The sequence below is a fragment of the Aotus nancymaae genome, unplaced genomic scaffold (assembly GCF_030222135.1).
Source record: "Aotus nancymaae isolate 86718 unplaced genomic scaffold, 86718_ANA_hifiasm-v0.15.2.pri h1tg000011l, whole genome shotgun sequence".
NCBI lineage: Eukaryota > Metazoa > Chordata > Mammalia > Primates > Aotidae > Aotus > Aotus nancymaae.
In genome coordinates, this window is record NW_026988422.1 from 22118629 (window position 1) to 22143777 (window position 25149).

The window sequence follows — 25149 nt, forward strand, 5'->3', positions numbered from 1 at the left end:
GAAGACCCAGAAATAGGCCCATATATATATAGTTGATTGATTTTCAACAAAGTTGCAATGGTAATTCAATTGATGAAAGGATGGTCTTTTCAGCAATTGGTGTTAGAACAACCAGACACCAGTACTGGAAAAAAAAAATCAATCTCAATATTTATCTCACATTATATTCAAAATTTTATCTTACATCATATACAAAAATTATCTTGATGTGGAATGTAGACTCTAAAAGTACATAGCTAAAACTTTAAATGTTCCAGAAGAAAATAAGGGAGAATCCATTGTAACGTTGAGGTGGGCAAAGACTTCTTAGTTCATAACATTGGATTAGCCATTAAAGAAAAACACTGGCTCACCACAGAGAGAGAGACTCCATTCATTTGGGAGGAAGTAAGGATAGAGAATGAGAGTCTCTGTCTGGTAAAGCAGAGAATTCTTCCAGATCTTACCCAAGACTGCCAAAGTGGTACCTCTACAGGTCTCCAAGAACCATAGCATTACTGGGTTTAGGTGGCACCCTAATGAAGATACAGCTAAGATAACAACACCCAAGTCTCTTTGAGTGTTTCCAAGAAGGATGGATACAAACAAGCCCAGACTGTGAAGACTACAATAAATATCTAATTCTTCAATGCCCAGGCAAACTTTCACAAGCATCAAGACCATCCAGGAAAACATGACATCACCAAGTAAACTAAGGCACCAGGGACCAGTCATATAGAAACGCAGATATGTGACCTTTGAGACAGAGAATTCAAAATGGCTATGTTGAGGGAAGTCAAAGAAATTCAACATAACACAGAGAAGGATTTCAGAATTCTGTCATAAATTTAACAAGTTGAAATAATTAAAAAGAATCAAGCATGGCTGGGCATGGTGGCTGTCACCCATAATCCCAGCACTTTGGGAGGCTGAGGTGGGCAGATCATTGAGGTCAGGAGTTTGAGACCAGCCTGGCCAACATGGTGAAACCCTGTCCCTACTAAAAATACAAAAATTAGCCAGGAGTGCTGTCACATGCCTGTAATCCCAGCTACTTGGGAGGCTGTGGCAGGAGAATCGCTTGAACCTGGGAGGTGGAGGTTGCAGTGAGCTGAGATCATGTGATTGCACTCCAGCCTGGGGGTCAAGAATGAAACTCCATTTCAAAAATAAAATAAAAAATAAAAAGAATCCTCACGCCTGTAATCCCAGCACTTTGGGAGGCCGAGGCGGGTGGATCACGAGGTCGAGAGATCGAGACCATCCTGGTCAACATGGTGAAACGCCGTCTCTACTAAAAATACAAAAAATTAGCTGGGCATGGTGGCGCGTGCCTGTAATCCCAGCTACTCAGGAGGCTGAGGCAGAAGAATTGCCTGAACCCAGGAGGCGGAGGCTGCGATGAGCCGAGATCGCGCCATTGCACTCCAGCCTGGGTAACAAGAGCGAAACTCCGTCTCAAAAAAAAAGAAAAAAAAGAATCAAGCAGAAATTCTGGAGTAGGAAAATGCAATTGACATACTGAAGAGTACATCAGTGTCTCTTAATAGCAGAATTATTCAAGCAGAATTACTGAGTCTGAAGACAGGCTATTTGGAAATTAACAGAAAAGACAAAAGAAAAAAGTATAAAAAAGAGTGAAGCACACCTGCAACATCAGAAAATAGCCTCAAAAGGGCAAATCTAAGAGTTATTGGCCTTAAAGAGGCAGTGGAGAAAGAGATAGGAGTAGACAGTGTAGTCAAAGAGATAATAAAGAACTTTCCAAACCTAGAGAATGGTATTAGTATTCAAGTAAAAGAAAGTTATAGAACAGATTTAACTCAAAGAAGACTGCCTCAAGACATTTAATAATCAAACTCCCAAAGGTCAAGGGTAAAGAAAGGATCCTAAAAGCAGCAAGAGAAAATATTAGAATAATATACAATGGAGCTCCAATATGTCTGGTAGCAGACTTTTAGTGAAAACCTTACAGGCCAGGAGAGAGTGGCATGACATATTTAAAGTGCTGAAGGAAAAACAGCTTTTACCCTAGAATAATATATCTGGCAAAAATATTAATATCTTTCAAATATGAAGGAGGAAAAAAAGACTTTCTCAGACAAATGAAAGCTGAGGGATTTCATCAACACCAGAGCTGTCCTACAAGAAATGCCAAAAAGAGTTCTACAGTTAGAAAGAAAAGGATGTTAATAAGCAATAACAAATCATCTGAAGGTACAGAACTCACTGGTAATAGTAAGAACACAGAAAAACACAGAATATTATAACATTGTAATTGTGATGTGCAAACTATTAAATAGACAAAAAGATTAATCAAAAATATCTATAACAGATTTCAAGATATAGGCAGTACAATAAGATATAAATAGAAACAACAAAAAGTTAAAAAGTGGGCCAGGTGCGGTGGGTCACACCTGTAATCCCAGAACTTTGGGAAGCCAAGGCAGGCGGATCACCTCAGGTCAGGAGTTCCAGACCAGCCTGGCCAACATAGTGAAACCTTGTCATTACAAAAAAATACAAAAGTTAGCTGGGCATGATGTCAGGTGCCTGTAATTCCAGCTACTTGGGAGGCTGAGGCAGAAAAATCGCTTGAACCCAGGAGGCGGAGATTGCAGGGAGCTAAGACTGCGCCATTACACTCCAGCCTGGGCGACACAGCAAGACTTTGTCTCAAGTAATAATAATAATAGGTTATAAGACATTACTTTTGCAAGTCTCATGGTAACTCAAATAAAAAACATACAATAACAAGATACACAAAAATTAGAAAGCAAGAAATTAAATCATACCACCAGAAAAAAATCACCTTTATTAAATGAAAGACAGGCATGAAGGAAAAAAAAAAACCCAAAGCAAGAAAACACTAAAATGTTGTAATCCTTACCTTTCAGTAATAACTGCATGTAAATGGACTAAACTCTCCAATAAAAAGACATAGAGTGGCTGCATAGATTTTGAAAAAAAGAAAAACAAGAGCCAATGATCTGTTGCCTACAAGAAACACACTTCACCTCTAAAGATATAGACTGAAAATGAAGGGATGGAAAAGCGATTCCATGCCAACAGAAACCAGAAAAGATCAAGAGTAGCTATACTTGTGTCAGACAAAATAGATTTCAAGACGAAAATTATGAATAGAGACAAAGAATGTCATTATATAATGAAAAAGAGTCAATTAAGCAAGAGAATATAAGAATTATATATGTACCCAATATTGGAGCATCTGGACATATAAAGCAAACATCATTAGCGCTAAAGAGAGAGAGATACCGACAATAATAACTGGAGACTTCAACACCCCACTCTGAGCAGTGGACAGATATTCCAGACAGAAAATCTAAGAAATTGTACTAAATATGCACTATAGACCAAATGGACCTAATAGATACTTGTAGAACATTTCATTTAATGGCTACCAAATACACATTCTTCTCTTCAGCACATGGATTATTCTCAAGGACAGACTATATATGTTAGATCACAAGTTTTGAAACAGTCAAAAAATTAAATTAATATCAAATATCTCCTCTGACCACAATGGAATAAAACTAGAAATCAATAACAAGGAATTTTGGAAACTATACAAACAGGGAAATTAAACAATATGCTCTTCAGTGACCAGTGAGTCAATTAAAAAATTAAGAAGGAAATTTTAAAATTTCTTAAAACAAATGATAATGGAAATACAACATACCAGCACCTATGGGATACTGCAAAAGCAGTGCCAAGAAGGAATTTTATAGCTATAAGTGCCCACATTTAAAAGAAAAGGAGAAAACTTCAAATAAATAACCTAACAATGCATCTTAAAGAACTAGAAAAGTAAGAGCAAGACAAACCCAAAATTAGTAGAGGAAAAGAAATAATAAAGATCAGAGTAGAAATAAAGAATGAAATTGAAATAAAACAATACAAAAGAACAACAAAACAAATAGTTATTGTTATTGCTTTTTTTTTTTTTTTGAGATGGAGTTTTTCTCTGTCATCCAGGCTGGTGGACAGTGGCGTGATCTTGGCTCACTGCAACATCTACCTCCTGGGTTCAAGCAATTACCCTGCCTCAGCCTCCCAAGCAGCTGGGATTACAGGTGTACGCCATTATGCCCAGCTAATTTTTGCATTTTTAATAGACATAGAATTTTGCCATGTTGGCCAGGCTGGCCATGAACTCCCAACCTCAAGTGATCTGCCCATCTCAGCCTGGGATTACAAGCATCAGCTGAGATGTCAACCATCACCTGCAGAAGTCTGTCCTGTAGACCTTGACTCAATAATGGATGAATGAATGCACTCTCACACCGTTACAGTGATACAAGTGGGCTAGGAATGGCTGTTGGCTGCTTTCAGAGGGTGAAATTCAACCAATTGACCGAGACCTTCTGTCCATCCACAAATTTATTCATAGCAGAGGTTCTGAGTCAACATGCTTATGGATAATTAACATGGTTAAAAGAGTGGTTTTATGAATGATAAAAGCTTTAGGTTCTGGGCCCAGAGTAAACACTAATAACAGGTGATTCCCCTTTGATCTCCCCCTCGGAGGACCATCCAGTCCAAAGTTTACATGAGTAAACAGAGTAGAGACAAAGGGATTGGGGGGTAAACAGACTTAAACTGGGAAGGCCTTTGATTGTCTCTCTCTTTTTCCTATGCTAATGCTAATGAGACGGCTGCCTTCAGCATGCCTCAATAAAACCTCTTGGCCTTCCAAAAGGTTTGAAGTTATAATCTATAACTTTCCCTAATATATTCCTCAATATTTTGCCAGCCACCCTGAGTGAATATCAACAGTGAGCCACTGTGCCTGGCCTGAAAATAAGCTAGTGTTTTGTTTTGTTTTGTTTTGTTTTTGAGATGAAGTCTCACTCTGCTGCCCAGGCTGGAGTGCAGTGGCACAATCTTGGCTCACTGCAACTTCTGCCTCCCGGGTTCAGGCAATTCTCCTGCCTCAGCCTCCTGAGTAGCTGGGATTACAGGCATGTGCCACTACGCCCAGGTAATTTTTGTATTTTTAGTAGAGACGAGGTTTCACCATGTTGGTCAGGCTGGTCTCGAACTCCTAACCTCGTGATCCACCCGCATCGGCCTCCCAAAGTGCTGGGATTACAGGCTTGAGCCACTGCACCTGGCCTGGTTTTTTTTTTTTTAAGGATAAAATTGACACACTTGTAGCCAGACTAAGAAAAAAGAAGAGCCAAATAAATAAAATCATAAATGAAAAAGGAGACAGCACAACAAATACCCCAGAAATTCAAAGGATCATTAGTGGCTACTATGAGCAACTATATGCCAGTAATTTGGAAAATCTAGAAGAAATGGGTAAATTCCTAGACACATTGAACCAAGAAGAAATCTAAAACTTGAACCAAGAAGAAATCTAAATCTAAAATTACTTAAGAATAAGTAATGAGATTGAAGCCATAAATAAAAAGTTTCCCACAAAGGAAAGCTCAATGGCTTCCCTGCTGAATTCTACCAAAAATTTAAAGAACTAATACCAGCCCTACTCAAACTCTTTTGGAAAATAGAAGAGGAGAGAACACTTTTAAACTCATTCTATCAGGCCAGTATTACCCTGATTCCAAAACCAGACACACATCAAAACAAACAAGTAAACAAAACCTACATACAGACCAATATTTCTGATTAAAATTTATGCAAACATCCTCAACAAAATAGTAGCAAATGGAATTCAACAATATACTAGAAATATCAGTAGATTGTGGTAGGGTGTTGGTATATTTTGCTATATTTAAACCAGTGAATGAAGTGAAGGATAGACCTTGGTTCTAATTAATTATTTCTGTATTTTCTTTGTAGGGATTAATCAATTCATGAGAGAGACAGTGAAGAATTGTAAAAGAGATGGGTTTGTTCAGACCATTTTGGGAAGGCGTAGATATTTGCCAGGAATCAAAGACAACAACCCTTATCATAAAGCTCACGTATGTTGAAATTTTTCAGAATTTTTAACTTAACATTTCAATGACATATACTTTTTCAGCAAAGAGGAAATACTACTAATGTCCCTTTTAGGGGTTACTGGCATATTAATTGGATCTTCTGTATAGACTAGGTCAACCATTGGTTTCATTAAGGACTTCTGAAGTGATGGCACATGCCAGTATTTGCTGAACAGAGTCTGGGGGATTAATGTAAACATGCACTCACTTAACAATATTTTAAACATGTTTTGTTGTGGTAAACCAGTTACTTATTAGCTTAGGTAATAAGTTGTAAATAAACTTAATTTTTAAAAATTTTTTCTTTTTTGATTGACCAAAACTTAATTTTTATATTTGGTAATTATTCTTTGTTTCTGATACCATACACTAATTTGTATATCATGCCAGATTGCTAACATTCCTCAGAGGTTAACTGGTCACTAAATTTTGATTAATTTTTGGTTCATTCTACTTGTTTGCTTATTTTAAAAGCACTATCTGCTCAGGCACGGTGGCTCATGCCTGTAATCCCAGCAGTTTGGAGGCTAAGGCAAGAGGATTACTTGAGGAGTTTGTTTGAGACCAGTTTGGGCAACATAGTGAAACTCCAATAGCTACCAAAAATAGAAAATTAGCTGGGTATGGTGGTCCATGTCTGTAGTCTTAGTTACTTGAGTGGCTAAGGTGGGCGGATTGCTTGAGCCCAGGAATTGGAGGCTGCAGTGAGCCATGATTGAACCACTGTATTCCAGCCTAGGTGGCAGAATGAGACCCTGTGTTTAAAAAAACAAAAAACCACTATCTTACCAAAGATTATTAGGATATCTCCAAGTAGTGAATAAGGCTATTTTTAACAGCATTTAAAAGATTTATTGATATTTGCTCAGTCTTTTTCTGAATTCATTGGGATTCATGAAAGTATTCTGTGTACTTAAATATTTAAACTTGTAGTATAGTTCAGATCTTCCTATTTTAACTAGATGTTTTTTGCCCTTCACCCATAATTTTGTGTTTTAGCACTCATTAGACATTGTGTGTAATGAAAATACCCAGCTAAAAAAAAAAAAAGAAGAAAATACCCAGCTAAACGTCTATCTGGAGCTCAAAGCCTCCAGAGAATTAATGCTTTTAGAAACCATGGAGGAATAGTTGGCTTTTTGTTACTTCTTTACCCTCTAGCCTCCCATATATCCACATGCAGATATCAGATATTTATCAGGCTTTTACTGTATCTCTAAGTGAACTAGTAACTTTAGTTGATGGACTAGGCAACCTAAATTTTAAGTCTTGGAAGAGATAATGCAAACAAAAAAAATATGAAAACATCATTTATATACTTAATTTAGGTTTCAGGGAGAAGGAAAGACAGATTCTTGGAGGCTATTTAAAGTTTAGGCTCTTGGGAATGAGAAAAAGACAATCACAAAAGGATAACTGAGTGAGAACTGGCTAGAAGCCAAACTAGTAGGAATGGAGAGTTTGAATTGTCACGGAGATAATTTTCTCCTGGATAGATGGAGCCACCTAGAAGCTAGGAGACAAAAAGGCTTCTTTTAAATGACAGAAGGCTTTCAATGGCAGGCTGAGAAATTTGGACTTGATCTAATAGGAATCTAATTATGTTTTTTTGAATCTGTATGATAAAAAATGGAATATATAGTTATTAATGTAAATAAATCACATAAGTTTGTGAGAATTAATATTATTGCACCCGAAGATGTGAGAGAGTAATAAGACTTTTTCATGCCAAATACTTCAGTTCTGATTCATTATGTTGTTGCTGAGGAAAAAAAATTCCAGCCCTCTGAATTAGGAATAAACATAGCCAAGTTATTTTTTGGTTTTTGTTTGTTTTGGTTTTTGCTTTTGTTCAAACTTTTGTTGTAGTGAAAAATACATTCTCACACATAGAGAATGTAGGTTTCACTAAATTATCACAGAGCTACACTTGTGTAACTACCACCCAGGTCAAGAAATAGAATATTATCAGTGCCCCAGAATCATCCCTCATGCATCCTCCTAATCACCACCCATCGCCTTCCCAGAAATAGCCACTGTTATAATTCTAACACTATAGTTTTGCTTTGCATATTTTTGAGCTCTAGATACACCATGTGTGTATATTTTGTATCTAGCTTCTTTCAAAATTATGTGAGCAAGTCATTCTTGTTTCATGTAGGAATAGCTGTATACTCTTATATGAATATACCATAATTTATCTATTTTTCTGTTGATGAGAACTTGGGTTTTCAGTTTGAAGCTAAGCTATTGTAGCCTTGAACATCCTTGTACAAGGTTCTTGGTGCACATATACATGCATTTATGTTTGGTAAAGACACAGTGGTAGGATTGCTGCATATTTTCAACTTCAGTAGATAAAGCCAAACGGTTTGTGGAGATTATAGCAGTTTGTCCTCCCATCAGAAGAGTATGTGAGTTCTCACTGCTCTGCATTCTTGTCAACACTTGCTATTAAACTAATATAATTTTAGCTATTCTGGTGGGTATAAAGTCGTATTCTATAGTTTTAATTTGTGTTTCCTTGGCTACTACTGAGGTAACCTTACAAATGAGCAACCTTACAAATGTGTATTAACCATTTAGTTATTTTTTCATGGGTAAATACCTATTCTGGTTTACTTTGTAATTTTTCTGTTGAGTTTTCTGCATTTTTTTTTTTTTTTAAAGACAGGGTTTCACCATATTGGTCAGGCTGGTCTCAAACTCCTGACCTCAGGTGATCCACCTGCCTCAACCTCCCAAAGTGTTGGGATTACAGGCATGAGCCACTGTGCCCGGCGAGTTTTCTGCATTTAAAAAAATCAATTTGTAGGAACCTGTTGTGGGTTACATTCTCTCCCATATTGTGTCCAGCCTTTTCTTCCTCTTTTTTTTTTTTGAGATGGAGTTTTGCTGTTATTATCCAGACTGGAGTTCAATGGCATGATTTCCGCTCACCGCAACCTCTGCCTCCTGGATTCGGGCAATTCTCCTGCCTCAGCCTCCTGAGTAGCTGGGATTACAGGCACGTGCCACCATGCCCAGCTAATTTTTTGTATTTTCAGTAGAGACAGGGTTTCAGCATGTTGACCAGGATGGTCTCTATCTCTTGACCTTGTGATCCACCCGCCTCGGCCTCCCAAAGTGCTGGGATTACAGGCGTGAGCCGCTGCGCCCGGCTTCTTCCTCTTATTAGTAATTTTAGATGAGGAGAGAGATTTTTTTTGTTTTATTTTGTTTTTCTTAAAGACAGGGTCTCACTGTTTCCCAGGCTGATTTCAAACTCCTGGCCTCAAATGATCCTCTTGCCTTAGCCTCCTGAGGAGCTGAGATTGCAGGCATTTAATGTACTAGAAGTTAGGTATAGCTTAGGCGACAGAACTAGAGAATACCTCTCATGTTACATTGACCTCCCTCCCTGGAGTAGACCTTTTTCATTTTCTGAGGCATTTGGGGACACTGGGAATTATATTCATATATAGATTACTCCTGGATATTAACTCTGACTCCCTCCTCTACTCTTCCAAGATGATTAATTTTAGTAGGCATGGTTCCCTGCTAAAAAGCATTTGGCAGGAGTCATTTCAAGGAAGTTGTAACTGAATACCCAGGGATCTAGGATGTGCATTTTCACTAGCAGTTAAGGATTTGCCTCAGCAACCCATGAAAAGCTCTGTATCACATCAGAGGGCTCCAAACCTGCAGGGGCCAAACTCTATATAAGACCAAGGGGCCATTGGTATAGAGGGTGTGCTTAGGACATTCCAACCCACATCCAAAAGAATTATACTCTATTTATTTAGGATTAAGATTATTTTGTGGAGCAGATCTTTTAGAATGATGTCTAGAACAGCTAGAGCACTGATGAGCTAAATAAATTCTAAGTGCAATGTAGTTTTTGGATCCTAACTGAGTAGTGAAGATTTCTAAGCCGAAGCAATCTGATCTTCTTATATTTTTGTCTGCCCTAATGTGGAAACCACAGAATCTAGAGCCCTGGATCATTATAGTTGTTATTCTTAGGATGCAGCCTAATAGTTGGTGTCCTAGGTTCACATCTCAGTCCAGCTTTCCAGTCTGGCTGCAGATGTAAGCACTGATCTGTGGAAGGTATGAAACCATGTTGGCATATCTGGTGGAGCACCTGTTAATTGTTTTTTATAGGCTGAGCGTCAAGCTATCAACACAACAGTCCAAGGATCAGCAGCTGATATTGTCAAAATAGCCACGGTTAACATTCAGAAGCAATTAGAGACCTTCCACTCAACCTTCAAATCCCATGGTCATCGAGAGGGTATGCTCCAAAGTGACCAAACAGGTTTGTTCATAGATGAGGCCTGTGCTGTAACATGGTGAGAATAATTGTATCAGAAATGTAAATGAGAAGTATTTTTTATTTTATTTCTCAACAGTTCTCAAATGTTTTGGTCTCACGTTATACTATTAGAAATTATTAAAGATTTCAAAGAGCTTTTGTTTTTGTAAGTTATATCTACTATATTTACCATAGTATAAATTAAAACAGGGAATTTTAAAACATATATTAGCATTTAAAGTAATAACTCATTTTGACATGTCACATATTTTTATGAAAATACATCTTTTCAAAACTAAAGAAAATTCTTAGTAAGTGGTTTTATTTTACATATGTGTAAATCTCTTTAATGTTTGTCTTAAGAAAACACAGCGGGCTTTTTGTATCTACTTCTGTATTCAATCTGTTGTAATATCACATGTCTTGTAACCTTCTTTGGGAAACTCTTTGTACAGTCTGGGGTGATACCTGTCTCAATTTTGGGAGACTCATGGGTTTCCCAGGATGTGGGAATTTCACTTCTGCACCAGGACAGCTGGCCACTTTGCTGCATGCTTATAAGAAAATGAGACTGAAAAAGGCAAATAACCTCATAGTGTTGTTATGAAAGTAATTTTGACTACAGATTTTGGGATCCTCTCTGGTCTCCAGACCATATGTTACAAACATGTTCATTTTCCTATTTATGACCTTCAGTGTACTCCGGTCTTAGAATGTACTCTTGATCTCCTTATCACATATGTTCCTTTGCTGATGTTGTTTTCTTGTTGTTAATTTCATAATATTTCCCTGAGTTCTTGGTTTATTGCTTGGATAAATTATTTCTTGCACCAACAAGGACAGTGAAATTTTTTTTCTCTTCTGTCACATGTCCATATTTGTGCTTTAAATACCATTTCACTGTCACTTAGATTGTCAAACCATGACAGCAGATGTGTTTTATTTTGTTTTTTTTAGACAGCCTCACTCTGTCACCCAGGCTGGAGCGCAGTGGCATGATCTCAGCTCACTGCAACTTCTGCCTCCCAAGTTCAAGGGATTTTTCCTGCCTCGGCTTTCTGAGTAGCTGGGATTACAGGAGTGCGCCACCACATCTAGCAAATTTCTTAAAAAATGTTTTTAGTAGAGAGGGGGTTTCGCCATGTTGTCCAGGCTGTTTTAGAACTCCTGACCTCAAGTGATCCACTTGCCTTGGCCGCCCAAAGTGTTGGAATTACAGACATGAGCCACAACCAGCCAGCAGGCATGTTTTAAATTTTCCTGGGAAGAAATTAAGATTTGGTTTATATAGAGGAAGAAAAAGCTGCTGGAGATGGGCCAGAAAGGTCGTGATCAGTTATTGAGAATGAGATTTGCTATTTCTAGAAGAGACATACATACAGGTTATAGAGAATAATACAGCCAGTTATAGCATGTTCACTTATGTGCAAAAATACATAGATACAAAAGTTTATTTTCTCATTAAATGAAATGATTAATTTTGTCATCAGTCCCCCTCAAAATATCTGAGGCCCCTCATTCATTTTGAGTGTGGGACTGTGTGTATACACACACACATACACATTTCTATTTATAGAGAGAATATATAATTAAACTTATTTGGGGAGTAATACTGTGCTGTATGTTTTGGGGATTTAGAAATAAAAGTTATTGGCTGGGCACGGTGGCTCACGCCTATAATCACAGCACTTTGGGAGGCCAAGGCGGGTGGATCACGAAGTCAAGAGATCGAGACCATACTGGTCAACATGGTGAAACCCCGTCTCTACTAAAAATACAAAAAAAAAATTAGCTGGGCATGGTGGCACACGCCTGTAGTCCCAGCTACTTGGGAGGCTGAGGCAGGAGAATTGCTTGAACCCAGGAGGTGGAAGTTGTGGCAAGCCAAGGTCGCGCCATTGCACTCCAACCTGGGTAACAAGAGCGAAACTCCGTCTCAAAAAAAAAAAAAAAAAAGAAAGAAAGAAAAGTTATCAATCTATGTTTAAATTTAAAGTCTATTTAAGAAAGGAGAGGAAGGTATGATACCTGACTGAAATATTTATATTAATTCCACACAGCAGAGTGATAAATGTCAAAATAAGGATACAGACAATAACAACTTTAAGAGTCAGTGGAAGGCGATATGGCTCTGTCACTGCGGAAGACCTCATGGTGTCATGGCAGCTTAAAGTAGTGCTAGGTCAGTGGGATGAAAGGAAGGTGAGCATGAGGAAGCAGAACACATGGGGAACAAGAGCATCATGGCATTCAGGGTCAGAAGCCAGGTAGCCAAGGGAAATCAAGAGGGCAAAGGTGTGGTCATCAGAAAGCAGAAAAGCTAGAGCATCCGGACAGTCAATAGTATGAGCTAAGTGTGACTTCATGGGGCAGATCAGACTTCAGCCAAACTGGTGAACAGAGGTATAGCCTTTGCAGTCCTGGTGTGGAAGCAGCTTGCTCCAGCCTCGGGTGCTGGTGTTTGCCTACTGCGTGAGAGCCGCCTCTGAGCAAACTGGCACTGCATATAGTGACAGTTGAAGAACTTTCTCTCCCTCGGAGGGAAGCACCAGATATACTGAGGGAGATGGTACTCATGCCGGGCCTGAAAGAAAATAGGGAATTTGGACAGCAGAAAGGAAGATAACTGCTGTGAGGTTTAAGCAAACAGGTAAAAGCAGTTCCAGTAAAGGTGTTTATGTTGAGCTTTATCTTTGAGTTAAGAAGGGCATAATCTGTACCACTAGGTCCAGCTAATGAGGAAATAGTGACTAAGTCTAATATATATTTTGGAGTTATGGCTACTGGAAGGTATGGATTATCTCCATAGAAAAACTTACATAGACTCTTACATATAACCGCAAGGGGTTTACATACTCTCTGAAGTCCACATTGGGAGCCCAGGTTTAGAATTACTTGTTTAGAGTGTACGGTCCAACTGGGGAAGGACCAGTTCTATCAAGGTGACACTTCTGGCCATACAAAAACATGAGGGAGAGTCCCCCTTAAGAAGCACTGCCTAACAATACTAGTTTGCTTTCCTGGGGCAGGAATCAGGCTCCATACCTCCCTGGTGCTATTACACTCAGATGGTGGTAGGGGGACTCCATGAAATGAGAAAATGTTATTCATGAGAAATAAGTTGGACTAGAGTTTGGAGCAGAGTTCTTTACACCCCATTTACTGACTTCGTTGTGAGACTTCCTCTTTCTGGCAGGAAGTTGATGAGTTTATGCCAGATAGGTAGGGTAGGTAGCAACCAGGAAGTAGTTATGTTCCTGATAGTTCTTAGTCTTGTGTGTTTTGATCTCTCGATTAAAATTCCCTAGAGTTACTCAGAATCTCTAAAAATATGCTATGACACAGCAACATGCTGATCAGTTTTGCTACTTTTTCGTGAAGTAGGATTGTTACCAAAGAGAAAACTGCAAGGGATGTTCTGCCCAATCAGAGGAGGCTTCTTCATCCTTCAACTCCATGATGAACTCTTATATGAAGTGGCAGAAGAAGATGTTGTTCAGGTATTTTTGCAATGCTTGTGTCCATTCCCTAGGAAGCCAAGACACAGTATTGTCAGGCTGACAGCTTTTTTCCCTATGTATGAGGATTTTGGAACTCTACCCTAGCCCCAGTATGGCTGTGTAAATATTGAGTCCTTATGGGTAGAAAAAGAGCTACGAGTGTTCTATTTTGAACTAATTCTTAATAAGTTAAGAAATTGCCAATGCAAAGATGTTTTTGTCTTAGAGAAATTGAACAAAAATTTGCAGTCTTTCCCTGAGGGTTTTCAAGCTCCAAGCATTCTCGCAAAAAGTGTCAGAAACTCCTGCTCGTCAGTGAAGAAGAGTTTGAGATGTCTGGTTTTTTAATTTTCTGATCTAGCATTTTAAGCACCACTGGGTGAAGAGCTGCAGTCTGGTTTATAACGTTCTCAGTGGGTGGCTTGGGAAACATTCTTTGACTGGACAGAGAGTTTGTTAACCTCATTTTTTTTTTTTTTTTTTTTTTAGGTAGCTCAGATTGTCAAGAATGAAATGGAAAGTGCTGTAAAACTGTCTGTAAAATTGAAAGTGAAAGTGAAAATAGGTGCCAGCTGGGGAGAGCTGAAGGACTCTGATATGTAACTGTGCTGTTGATGAAGTCCTCCCAGGGAAGCCTGTGCAGATATAGTCACCTGGAAAGAACAGAGATGACCCTTTCACCTACCTCAGGAAAACAAACTTTCAAGTCTTAATAGACTTAGCCTAGTAATTTTATAGTGAGAGTTTCAAACTATGTATCAGGGTCTATTCTTTGTAGCATCAAAAACTTTTGGGGGTTAGGTGAAGTGAAATACCAAGTATAATAGTTACACTCACTTTCAAAGAGCATCTATGAATTTGCCTTTTGTAATTTACTGTGGCTTTAAACATATTCAGAACAGATGCTTGAAATATGCACTTGGCACTTTGGCTCCACATCTGTCTGGGTAAACCATGAAGAAAATGAAGCTGCTGCCTCTGCTGACCCTGACAGGAGCCATAGGTGGATAAAGATTTGGTTTCACCCTGGTGGTGGTAGGCATTGTGTGTGACTTTTTTCCCTCTAATATCAATTTTAGAGTACTGAAATAGTATTTTACAATAGTATTGGCTAATAAATTATGAATTCTATAAAGTGGTAAGACTTAGTATGGCTGAAGTCTAGGAATGAATATTCATGAAATGTTTCTTACTGCTTTTCCTTCCCTAATTCATACAATGAATGTATTTGGAATACTTACATATTATAAAATAAACTAAACCTCTTCAAGAGGTATCCTGTTCTGTAAGATCAGATGTTTTTATTGCAGGTAACTATAATACTGCCAGAGATGGAAAATAGCCCCTTATCAGTCCCTTAGTGCCTCTTTCTATTTGTGGCATGGTGAGAAAACCCATGCTGAAAAGATTATACTTTGTAATCTCAATCAGAGGTATGGAGCTGATCTTTTTGCTGTTGAAATAAAATGAATTCATGAGACACTTTATATCAGCAGTTGTTTTGTTAAAAATGGTAGCTGGGCTAAGAGTGTCAGAAACTCGTGTTTTTTATTTACTCACTTCATAGCTTGTTCAGCAACATTTGAGTACAGAGGAAGCACTGATTATGTTCTTATTACCAGAACAGCTCTTTTATGTTTATTAATCAGAATAAAGAAAAAAGATATTTGCTTTATAAAGTGTAATGCATTATCAGTAGTTGGGTATTAATGCATAAGAGACTTAGACATAGTTTTTTGGGGCATTGAGGAGGGCAGAGATGGGAGCAGTAAGAGGAAAGATATTATTTCTTGAGTTTTTTTCCATATTTACCTACAATGTTTCTTAAAAGCTGAAGTGCTGTCAGTATTCTGGTAGACTTGAAAGATCTGGCACAAGAGAAAGCTCAATCTGTTTACCTGTGAGTGTTCTTCAAACATGAGGGCAAACAACAGTCACTTCTGCCTCATTCTCTGCAGCCGTGGGCCAGTGTGTGTAGTCACGTGGAATTTCTCATTCTGTTTGACCTGTCAACTGGACCTGAAACAGGCCGTCCCCACTTTGCATGATTCAGATATGCACAAATCCCAGTTACTATGGTTTACTTAATAACACGAGCCCCCCCACAACAAAATTCAAATTTCAGTTACCGGTGGATATTAACTATGAGTAATTGCATGAGATTCAAACTTCACAAATAATAGTTCTTCAAATCACAACCACTGTGTAAATAAGAAATGCACATGTCTTAGGCAGAATAACGCCCCTCACCCCAAAGTTCACATCTTAATTCCTAAAACCTATGAACTGTTATATTACATGGCAAAAGGGATCTTGTTGATGTGATTAAGTTTGAGATCTTGAGCTGGTGGATTATCCTGGATTATCTGAATGGTTCCATTGTAATCACCAGGGTCTTTATAAGAGGGAAGCAGATGGTCAGTCAGAGAAGATGTGACAAAGAAATAGAGAACTATTTGAAGATGCTACACTGCTGGCTTTAAAGTTGGAAGAAGGGGCCATGAGCCAAGGAATGCAGGAACCCTCTAAAAATTGGAAAAGGTAAGGAAATGGATTCTCTCCTAAAACCTTCGGAAGGTATGTATCCCTGAAAATACCTTGACTCTAGCCCAGTTAAGGCCATTTTGGACTTCTGCTCTTTAGAACTGCAAGACAATAATTTGCATTGTTTTGAGCTAGTAAATTTGTGGAATTGGTTATAGCAGTAACAGGAAATTCATACATGCATCATGATGGGACCAGTTACATCACTTCTTTCAAAGCCTGTCTGTGATTGGTCACTTCACATCTGTTACCCACTTTACTTTCAGATGGCAAAGTATAGTTGTGTTGATTGCTTGTCTCCCAATGGTAAATCCACATTCTATAAAAATGGATAATCAAAAGTGGAAATTGGCTAATAAAGATGAAAGTGTAGCAGAGGACTAAAAAATGATAACACTGAAAGTAAAAGTCAAATTGAACATAAATGGAATTACAGAAGAACTAGCTGCCTGGCATGCTGACACTGCTGCTGTTTGAGATACTGTAGATTGTGACCTGAGAAACAGTGAAGGCTCAGTTAACGCAAATGAGGAAAATGGTTGTGACAAAAGGATAAAGATGTCCCAGAGGAAGCGATGCCAACAAAAAGCTTCATTATTTTTTAATCTGTAACTTACTGTAATTCCATCAAAGTCTCATCAGGATTTTATATTTTTTTAGACAGATAATATCTTAAAACTCACCTGGTAGAAGAATAATTGTTTTTTTTTTTTAATACACTGGTAGAAGAATAGTCAACATCTATTTAAATTGTTTGAACGAGCATGCCCTTTAATTCAGACATTCCACTTAACATCTTACTTAGAGAAACACTTGCACATATGCAAAATACATGTGCAAATGTTCACTGCAGTCTTGTTTGTAAAATCAAGAGACTGGAAAATATCTAAATACTAGTAAAAGAGTGATAACAAGTTATGGCTGACACCATGGAATAATATAAGTGAGTGAAAAAGAGTGAATTATAGGTACCAACATAGAACAATCTGAGACATAGTGGAGACATGAATAACTACATTGCAGCATAGAAAAATATTTAGAAGGAAACACAAAAAACTAATAACTTGTTAATTTAGATGAGTGGGAGGTAGCCAAGGGAAATACTTAATATTGTCCAAATTTATCATATGACTATTACACTATGCATTTATGTATCATTTGTACAATTAAAACACATTTTAAAAAATGTTTAAATAATCGTTGGATTTCCAAACCAGATCACAAGACCATTCTTTAAGCCATAAAGTGGTTGTCCATTTGCTGTGAAAGGTAGAAGACAATGCCATCGAAGTACAAGTAATGCAACACGATTGGAAATATTTTTATAATTTTATTTTGAAATAATTCAAAACCCAGGTAAAAATTTGAAGAATAGTACAGAGAATGCCAATCAAGTTAGAAATCCTCACTCAAGTTTTGTTAATTGCTCCACTTATGTCATTTATAGCAAAAGGGTCCAATCCAAGATTAAGAGTTGCACCTAGTTGTCATGACTGTCTAGTCTACTTAAATCCGGAACATACATCTTTCCTTGACTTTTACGACACTGAAAATTTGTAATAGAGGGTAGATATTTTATAGAACGTCACTCAATTTGGTTTTGCTTATTGCCTCATGATTAGACCTTGATTGTGCGTTTTTGGCAGGAATATTGCAGAGGTGATGCTGGGTTCTCACTGCATCCTGTCAGGTGGCACATGATGTTGATTTGTTCCCTTGCTGGTGGTGGGAACTTTGATCACTTGATTAAGATGGTGTCTGCCATGTTTCTCTAGTTATATTTTTCTTTATGATTAGCAAATTTTTTTGTGTGAAGATACTTTGAGACTATGAAAATACCCTCTTCCTCTATCCCACTTTACCTCACTAGTGTCAGCATCCACTGGTATCTGTTGCCCAAGTCATTACGATAATGGTTGCCAAATGGTAATTTTAAAATTCCATCTACATTATTCATTGACATTCTATTGTAAGGAAGAGTTTTCACTTTCCCCTCTTATTTATATCAATGTAGACTAGTGGGTATAAGTTACTGTTATGACTTTTAATGTTTTTTCCTTTTTTATTCTTATTATTGTTATATTTTATTTTTTTGTAGAGACAGGGTCTTACTATGTTGCCCAGGCTGGTCTTGAACTACTGGCCTCAAGCAATCCTCCCACCTTGGCCTCCCAAAGTGCTGGGATTACAGGAATGAGCCACCAGAATGAGCCATCAAGCCACCTGGTTTTGATGCTCAAATTATACCTGATTTGTCCTGTGTAGGCTTTAAGCTAGCTGCTGTGTCCTTTTGACATGTCCTTGTTATTCTTTGAATACTTTATTTTCTGACACAAAAACGTTCTAGCCTTGAAACTAGACATTTCTTATTTTTTTTTTTTATTGTATTTGGGCTCTGGGGTACATGTGCACATCCTGCATCCTGCAGTATTGTTGCATAGGTACATACATGCCAGGGTGGTTTGTTGTCTCCATCTATCCCTCTCTGTTGCCCCCACTCCCCACCGCCGCCGTCACCTACATCAGGTATTTCTCTCGGTGTTATCCCTCCCCATCCTTCCTGCCCTCCACCCCCGCTGTTCCCCACTCCACCTAGCCCTGTGAGTGTTGTTCCCTTCCCTGTGCCCAGGTGTTCTAATTGTTCATCACCCGCCTATGAGTGAAAACATGCAGTGTTTGGTTTTCTGTTCCTGTGTCAGTTTGCTGAGAATGATGGTTTCTAGGTTCACCCATTTCTCTACAAAGAACACGAACTCATTGTTTTTAATGGCTGCATAGTATTCCATGGTGTATATGTGCACATTTTTTTGGTCCAGTCTATCATCAATGGGCATATGGGTAGGTTCCAGGTCTTTGCTATCATAAACAGTGCCACAGTGAACATACGTGTGCATGTGCCTTTATGATAGAATGATTTATAATCCTTTGGGTGTATACCCAGTAATGGGATTGATGGGTCAAATGGAATTTCTATTTCTAGATCCTAGAGGAATCACCACTCTGTCTTCCACGATGGTTGAACTAATTTACACTCCCACCAACAGTGTAAAAGTGTTCCTTTTTCTCCACAACCTCTCCAGCATCTGTTGTCTCCAGATATTTTAAAGATTGCCATTCTAACTGGCTTGAGATGGTATCTCAATGCGGTTTTGATTTGCATTTCTCTAATGACTCATGATGATGAGCATTTTTTCATGTTCGTTGGCCACATATTTTTCTTCTTTTGGAAAGTGTCTGTTCATATTCTTAGCCTACTTTTGAATGGGTTTTTTTTTTCTTGTAAATCTGCTTTAGTTCTTTGTAGATTCTGGATATTAGCCCTTTGTCTGATGGGTAGATTGCGAACACTTTTTCCCATTCTGTTGGTTGCAGGTTTACCCTAATGATTCTTTCTTTTGCTGTACAGAAGCTTTTAAGTTTAATTAGGTAACATTTGTCTACTTTGGCTTTTGTGGCCATTGCCTTTGGTGTTTTAGTCATGAAGTCCCTGCCTGTGCCTATGTCCTGAAAGAAAGATTTTGCCTAGGTTTTCTTCTAGGATTTTTATGGTGTTAAGTCTTATGTTTAAATCTTTAATCCATTTGGAGTTAATTTTTGTATAAGGTGTACAGAAGGGGTCCAAAATGACATTTCTTCAGAGAGCTCCAGTTCCTTTTAGTAGAGAACAGTAATTAGAAATAAATATCCAGGCACTAGCTGTGCTCATTGCTCCAGGGGCTAAGGGGCTTGCTCTCTGTCCTCTAGATGTGCAGATTTAAGAAATATATATATATTACACAGGCACATGTGCACACACACACCTTTATATCACGTATGTATGTAAATTATATAGTGATACCCATATTTATTTGTATACATTATATATACACACTTTGTATTTATATAAAAATTTACACTGATAGTTCCAATTCTAATCAAATACTACAGGGTTTATTCTAGCTTTCCCTTTTAATTTTTCCTTTCTTTGTTCTCCATCAGTGAGAAACCTGGCTCCCATAGTCTCAATATGCTTATTAATTGCTCTATGTTCTGTTGTAGCCAACCTCCTGACCCCACTGGGCTGCCTTCTGCCCTGCTCCAATGCCAACATCACATGTCATCACTGACCATTGAAGAGTTGACCCTGCCACTTCACTCCAAGGCTGTCTCTTCCCTCTACTCCAGTGCAGTCTTTGTATGGAGCTGCCATCACCAGGCTTTGTGAGTGTGGCTGACTTTTGGAGTGAATGAATGAAAGGAAAGACAGAAGGAAGGGAGGAGAGGAAAGGGAAGTAGGGAACAGAGGGAGAGAGGGGGTGAGGAAGAAACAGGAAGGAAGAGAAGGAGGAAGAAAGGAAGTCAAATCAATATTTCAAATATTGAATGTAGGTATCTGAAGCCTAAGTTATTGTAATTCAAAAATAATAAGGTAAATGTTTATTTGTATTTTTAATCAACAGGTTTTTTAGCCTTGAGCTTGTTTGCTGTATTTTCAATTTTTATATGGAACCAAAATTAGGAGAAAAGTTATTGTGGGGGGGAAATTTTCCTGAGATTAGACAGGATTTAGAAGAATAAAGTTAGTTGTTTACAGCCAGAGTATAGATTAATATGAGGAAAGTGCCTGAAGAGGAATTAACTATGCTGATGAAAGCCAGAGGTGCAGGAGACAACACTCTCCAGAGAGCTGTTGGAGGTTTTGAGTTAATGAATGTTTATCATAACTACTAGGAGATGGAATAAGCCCATAGTAGCTTAATTTTTCTTCCTGGCTGAAGACAAAGCTGGAGCTGAAAAGAAGTGAGGAAGTAAGGTCTGAATATTGAGTTTGTAGGTACATCTTATCCACCTTGATTTCTTATGTTGCATTATTACCAAATTATTTTTATTTGTACTTCACTGAAAGTGGACTTCAACATCATCAAAAGGTGTCTTTAAAGTCTTTCAATAAAAAGTAACACATTTCCTCAATTTGATGGAGATTTTGAATGGCTACTGGGTTAATAAATTCTAGTGAAATGTATGAGTTTTTGGAAGTTGTATTTGATAGATTTGCTATACATTGCTCTCCTGTCCCCTCCCTGCCTTTTAAAAACAATTACACTTTGCAAAACCATAGTTCTTAGTGTTATAAATGGGTCTTACCTCGGTCCATATGTGATCTCGGCGAAAATTATTAGTGCATGACATAAGAGAGCATCTATGTACAAACGTTTACAATTTTTTCTGTAATCCCAGCTACTTTGGGAGGCTGAGATAGAATTGCTTGAACTGGGACCAGGGAGGCAGAGGTTGCAGTGAGCCGAAATCATGCCATTGCACTCCAGCCTGGGCTACAGAGCAAGACTCCATCTCAAAAAAAGAAGAGGAGGAGGAGAAGAGATAATTAAAAAATGAATGAAAACAGTCATCTATGAAAGGTGGGTGGAAAGGCATGCAAGGGATGGATATAGGAGTCAGACTTCTCTGACTATTCCTGTTGATACAGTTCTGACTTTTGAATCACAAATGCTTTATATATTCAAAATATAAAATAATACATGCAAACACAGAATGTTTTGTCTAACCTAAAACGTAAGTGTATTTTAATTGTCAATGACCTAGGGGTCAAGGCCTTTTGAGCATGAGTCTGTTGATTGATTGGAATTTACTATGGCTTTCTTGGTTAAACCATAACCACAATACAGTGTCTAAGAAATCCAGTTTCTGTTTTGTAATGTGAAGTTAGAAATTAAAGATAATCATTGGCTGGGTGTGATGGCTCACACCTGTAATCCCAGCACTTTGGGAGGCCGAGGCAGGTGGATCACTTAAAGTCAGGACTTCGAGACCAGCCTGGCCAACATGGTAAAACCCTGTCTCTACTAAAAATATAAAAATTAGCCAGGTATGGTGGCATGCACCTATAGTCCTACCTACTTGGGAGGCTGAGGCACAAGAATCACTTGAACCTGGGAGGCAGAGGTTGCAATGAGCCAAGATTGTGCCACCGCACTACAGCATGGGTGACAGAATGAGACTCTACTCAAACTTTGAGAGTATCCTTTTGTTTTCTTCCCCGTCTAGATTCCTGTAACTTTTTCTCAGAGCTTTCAGTTATCTCATTTTTTGTTTGTTTTTAAGACACGGGGTTTCTTGCTGTCACCATGGCTGAAGTATGGTGGTGTGATCATAGCTCACTATAACCCAGAACTCCTGGGCTGAAGTGATTCTCTTGCCTCAGCCTCTCTGAATAGCTGGGACTACCGACATGCACCACCACACACAACTAATTTTTAATTTTTTTGGGTAGAGACAGATTCTTATTCTGTTGCCTAGGCTGGTCTCAAACTCCTGGCCTCAGGTGATCCTTCTGCCTCAGCCTAATTTTCTCAGAAGCAAACTGGCATAAACAAGTTTGGAAACACAACTAACTCTTGAAAGGCATCCAACTTGAACTGTGAGAGAAGTAAAAAAGATCACTAACCACAAGCATTCAGCATACTAACAGTGCCAAGAGTCTACATGTTTTAGAGAGGGGACAGGAATAGTTAGGTAATTTGGCAAATGGCTTACATAATGTTTATGGGAGAATTTACTAGAAATAATAGATAATGTTATTAAAGATTTATTCAGATACCAAGGATTCATCAAAGACTATCAGCCCTGAGGTGAGTATTATTATCTCCATTTTACAAATGAGAAAATGGAATCTTAAGAGGGATTAAGTACTTAATCAAGGTTGTACAATTACTAAGAGATGAGGCTGAAAGTTGAACTAAGGCAATCTGACCCTAGAGCCCACAATCAGCCGCTGTATAAATAATGAGACTTATTTATAAGGCCATGATAGATGACTGGTGAGACCTGCTTTGACATTCCTCCCAGCCACATTCTTGGGCACAGATCTTTGAGCCTATTATCACCATGTATTACATGTGTTTGTAAGAAAAGAAAATTGACACTGTCTAGACATTTCCCCTATGCTCACTACTTAGTATTTTACTGAAACACATTTCCTGATAAGCCCCCTTCATTCTAATGAGAATTTCAATTGTACCCACCTCCCTCTATCATCACTTGCTTATCAAAATGCATGCATCTGCTCTTAACTGACAAAATTAATTATTTCTGATCAGGTTCTTGCCAAACAATATGACCTCAAACACTATCCAATTCTTTTCAAAATCTCTGTTATACACAATAGTATTCATAGAGTATTCTAGTCTAATGTAAACAAACTTTTAAAATTACTTATTGTATTTATTATAGATTTTTACCAACACTGTTAAGTTCCAAAGTATCCTTTTAGGACTAAATTTCTCTTACTCAGGGAAATGCAATGTTTTTCCTAAACTTGTTTTGTTTTATCTTACGAATATTAAGACTAATCAAGCTTCCCTCTTTCTTTTAGTTGCTAGAAAACCCAGAATCAAAGTTGACACCAGCATTGGACATGACTTAATGGCATGCATGTTTGTGTCCCAACCTTTGCTTGAGTTTTATATCATGATCTTGTCTTTAATTTTCTGATATCCCATTCTCCTTTGCTGTTCTTTTATATATTGTAAAATATATATATTTTTATAAACCAACTCAAGTCTTTTTTGAAAGGAAGTTGTAGAAAATAAATTAAAAGGTAACTAGAACATTTAGATTGTTATTTTAAAACAATTCCCTTCTTACTTCTTCTCTATTCCCACCAGTACTAACCTAGTCAAGGAAAACAGACAAGATGTTTTGTTAGGGTATCTTTGATGTTCAGGATTCTGTATCTATTTTTTCTCCCGATTTTCACAAACATAATCGTTAAGACAACAGAACTTACCAGGTAGACGATATGAAGATCATTCTCTAAAACAAAGCCCTTCATTGCTCTTTGCAGGTCAGCAAAAATATCTAAAGTATCAGCTGGAGAAAGTGATGAAGAAAGAGTAGCCGAACCAAGATGTGTTGGATGATACACCTTTCCTGGTTTAGGGTTAAGGTGAAAAAAGAGAGGAACATTCAAAATAAAACAAAACAAAATACTAGTATCTTTCTGTATTCCAAAGCTAACCCTCTCGGCGGATAAATTTTACAAATAGTACCTTATCCAGTGCATGAAAATGTATGAGCAGGCTCTATAATAATTGTCTGAAGTTGCTAAATACAATACTGATTTACTGAAAATGAGTTGATACACTGCTCAGAAAAATCAATTTTCCTGTTATACTACAGGAAAAGACAATTTCCATTTACTGAGCAGTCGTACACTCACTTAAGATGAAAAAGTGAGTAAATTGCAACTGAGAAGTCACACTTACCTTCTGTTCCATCACTGGCTTCTGTAATCTGGATGAATTCATTTTCTAGCAGCCACATGACACAAGCCTCAATTGCTCCAACCTGAACAGACTCTTGATTTCTCTGAATTCCTTGCTTCCCTTCTTTCATACTTGCAGCCAAAAATGTACAGTCAGCATAAGTATGCATATCTTGTGATGTACTTGCCACTCCACCAACTATTATCTGAAAGAAAATATTTGAAAATTTCTGTAACTTTTTACTAAAACATGCAAGCCCTCTGGATATAAAAGAAAGTAAGCGATTCCATTCTCGTTTTTTAAAATTTTCTTAGAATGGGCAAGGCATGGTGGCTTATGCCTGTAATCCCAGCACTTTGGGAGACCGAGGCAGGCAAATCACAAGGTCAGGAGTTCAAGATGAGTTTGGCCAACATGGTGAAACCCCGTTACTGCTAAAAATACAAAAATTAGCCAGGCGTGGTGGCGTGCACCTGTAATCCCAGTACTCAGGAGGCTGAGGCAGGAGAACTGCTTGAACCTGGGAGATGGAGGTTGTGGTAAGCCAAGATCATGCCACTGCACTCCAGCCTGGGGGCAACAGAGCGAGATTCCAT

At 38.1% G+C, this 25149-nt stretch overlaps 2 protein-coding genes across 12 annotated transcripts in view; one reads left to right on the forward strand and one right to left on the reverse strand.

Annotated features, from left to right (window-relative positions):
* Positions 1-24277, forward strand: part of POLQ (DNA polymerase theta) — a 113800-nt gene extending 89523 nt beyond the window's left edge. For 5 of the 11 annotated variants that reach the window (XR_010342014.1, XR_010342011.1, XR_010342013.1 and 2 more), the window contains 7 exons: positions 5806-5930; positions 10095-10248; positions 13627-13745; positions 14235-16286; positions 20328-20489; positions 21507-21688; positions 24133-24277. Coding sequence is in view for 2 of the 11 variants with exons in the window: in XM_064374686.1 (XP_064230756.1) it covers positions 5806-5930; positions 10095-10248; positions 13630-13745; positions 14235-14348 (509 nt within the window). In the remaining 9 variants the exon portion in view is untranslated. Of the gene's footprint in view, positions 1-5805; positions 5931-10094; positions 10249-13626; positions 13746-14234; positions 16287-20327; positions 20490-21506; positions 21689-24132 lie in introns of those variants that run through there. The other 6 variants (XR_010342012.1, XR_010342009.1, XR_010342008.1 and 3 more) reach the window with 5 other exon arrangements.
* Positions 21531-25149, reverse strand: part of LOC105707733 (DNA polymerase theta-like) — an 83064-nt gene continuing 79445 nt past the window's right edge. The window contains exons 12-13 of the mRNA XM_064374688.1: positions 24554-24758; positions 21531-24218 (exon numbers count right to left, since the gene is read on the reverse strand). Coding sequence (XP_064230758.1) covers positions 23965-24218; positions 24554-24758 — 459 coding nt within the window. The 3' untranslated portion in view covers positions 21531-23964. The remainder of the gene's footprint in view (positions 24219-24553; positions 24759-25149) is intronic.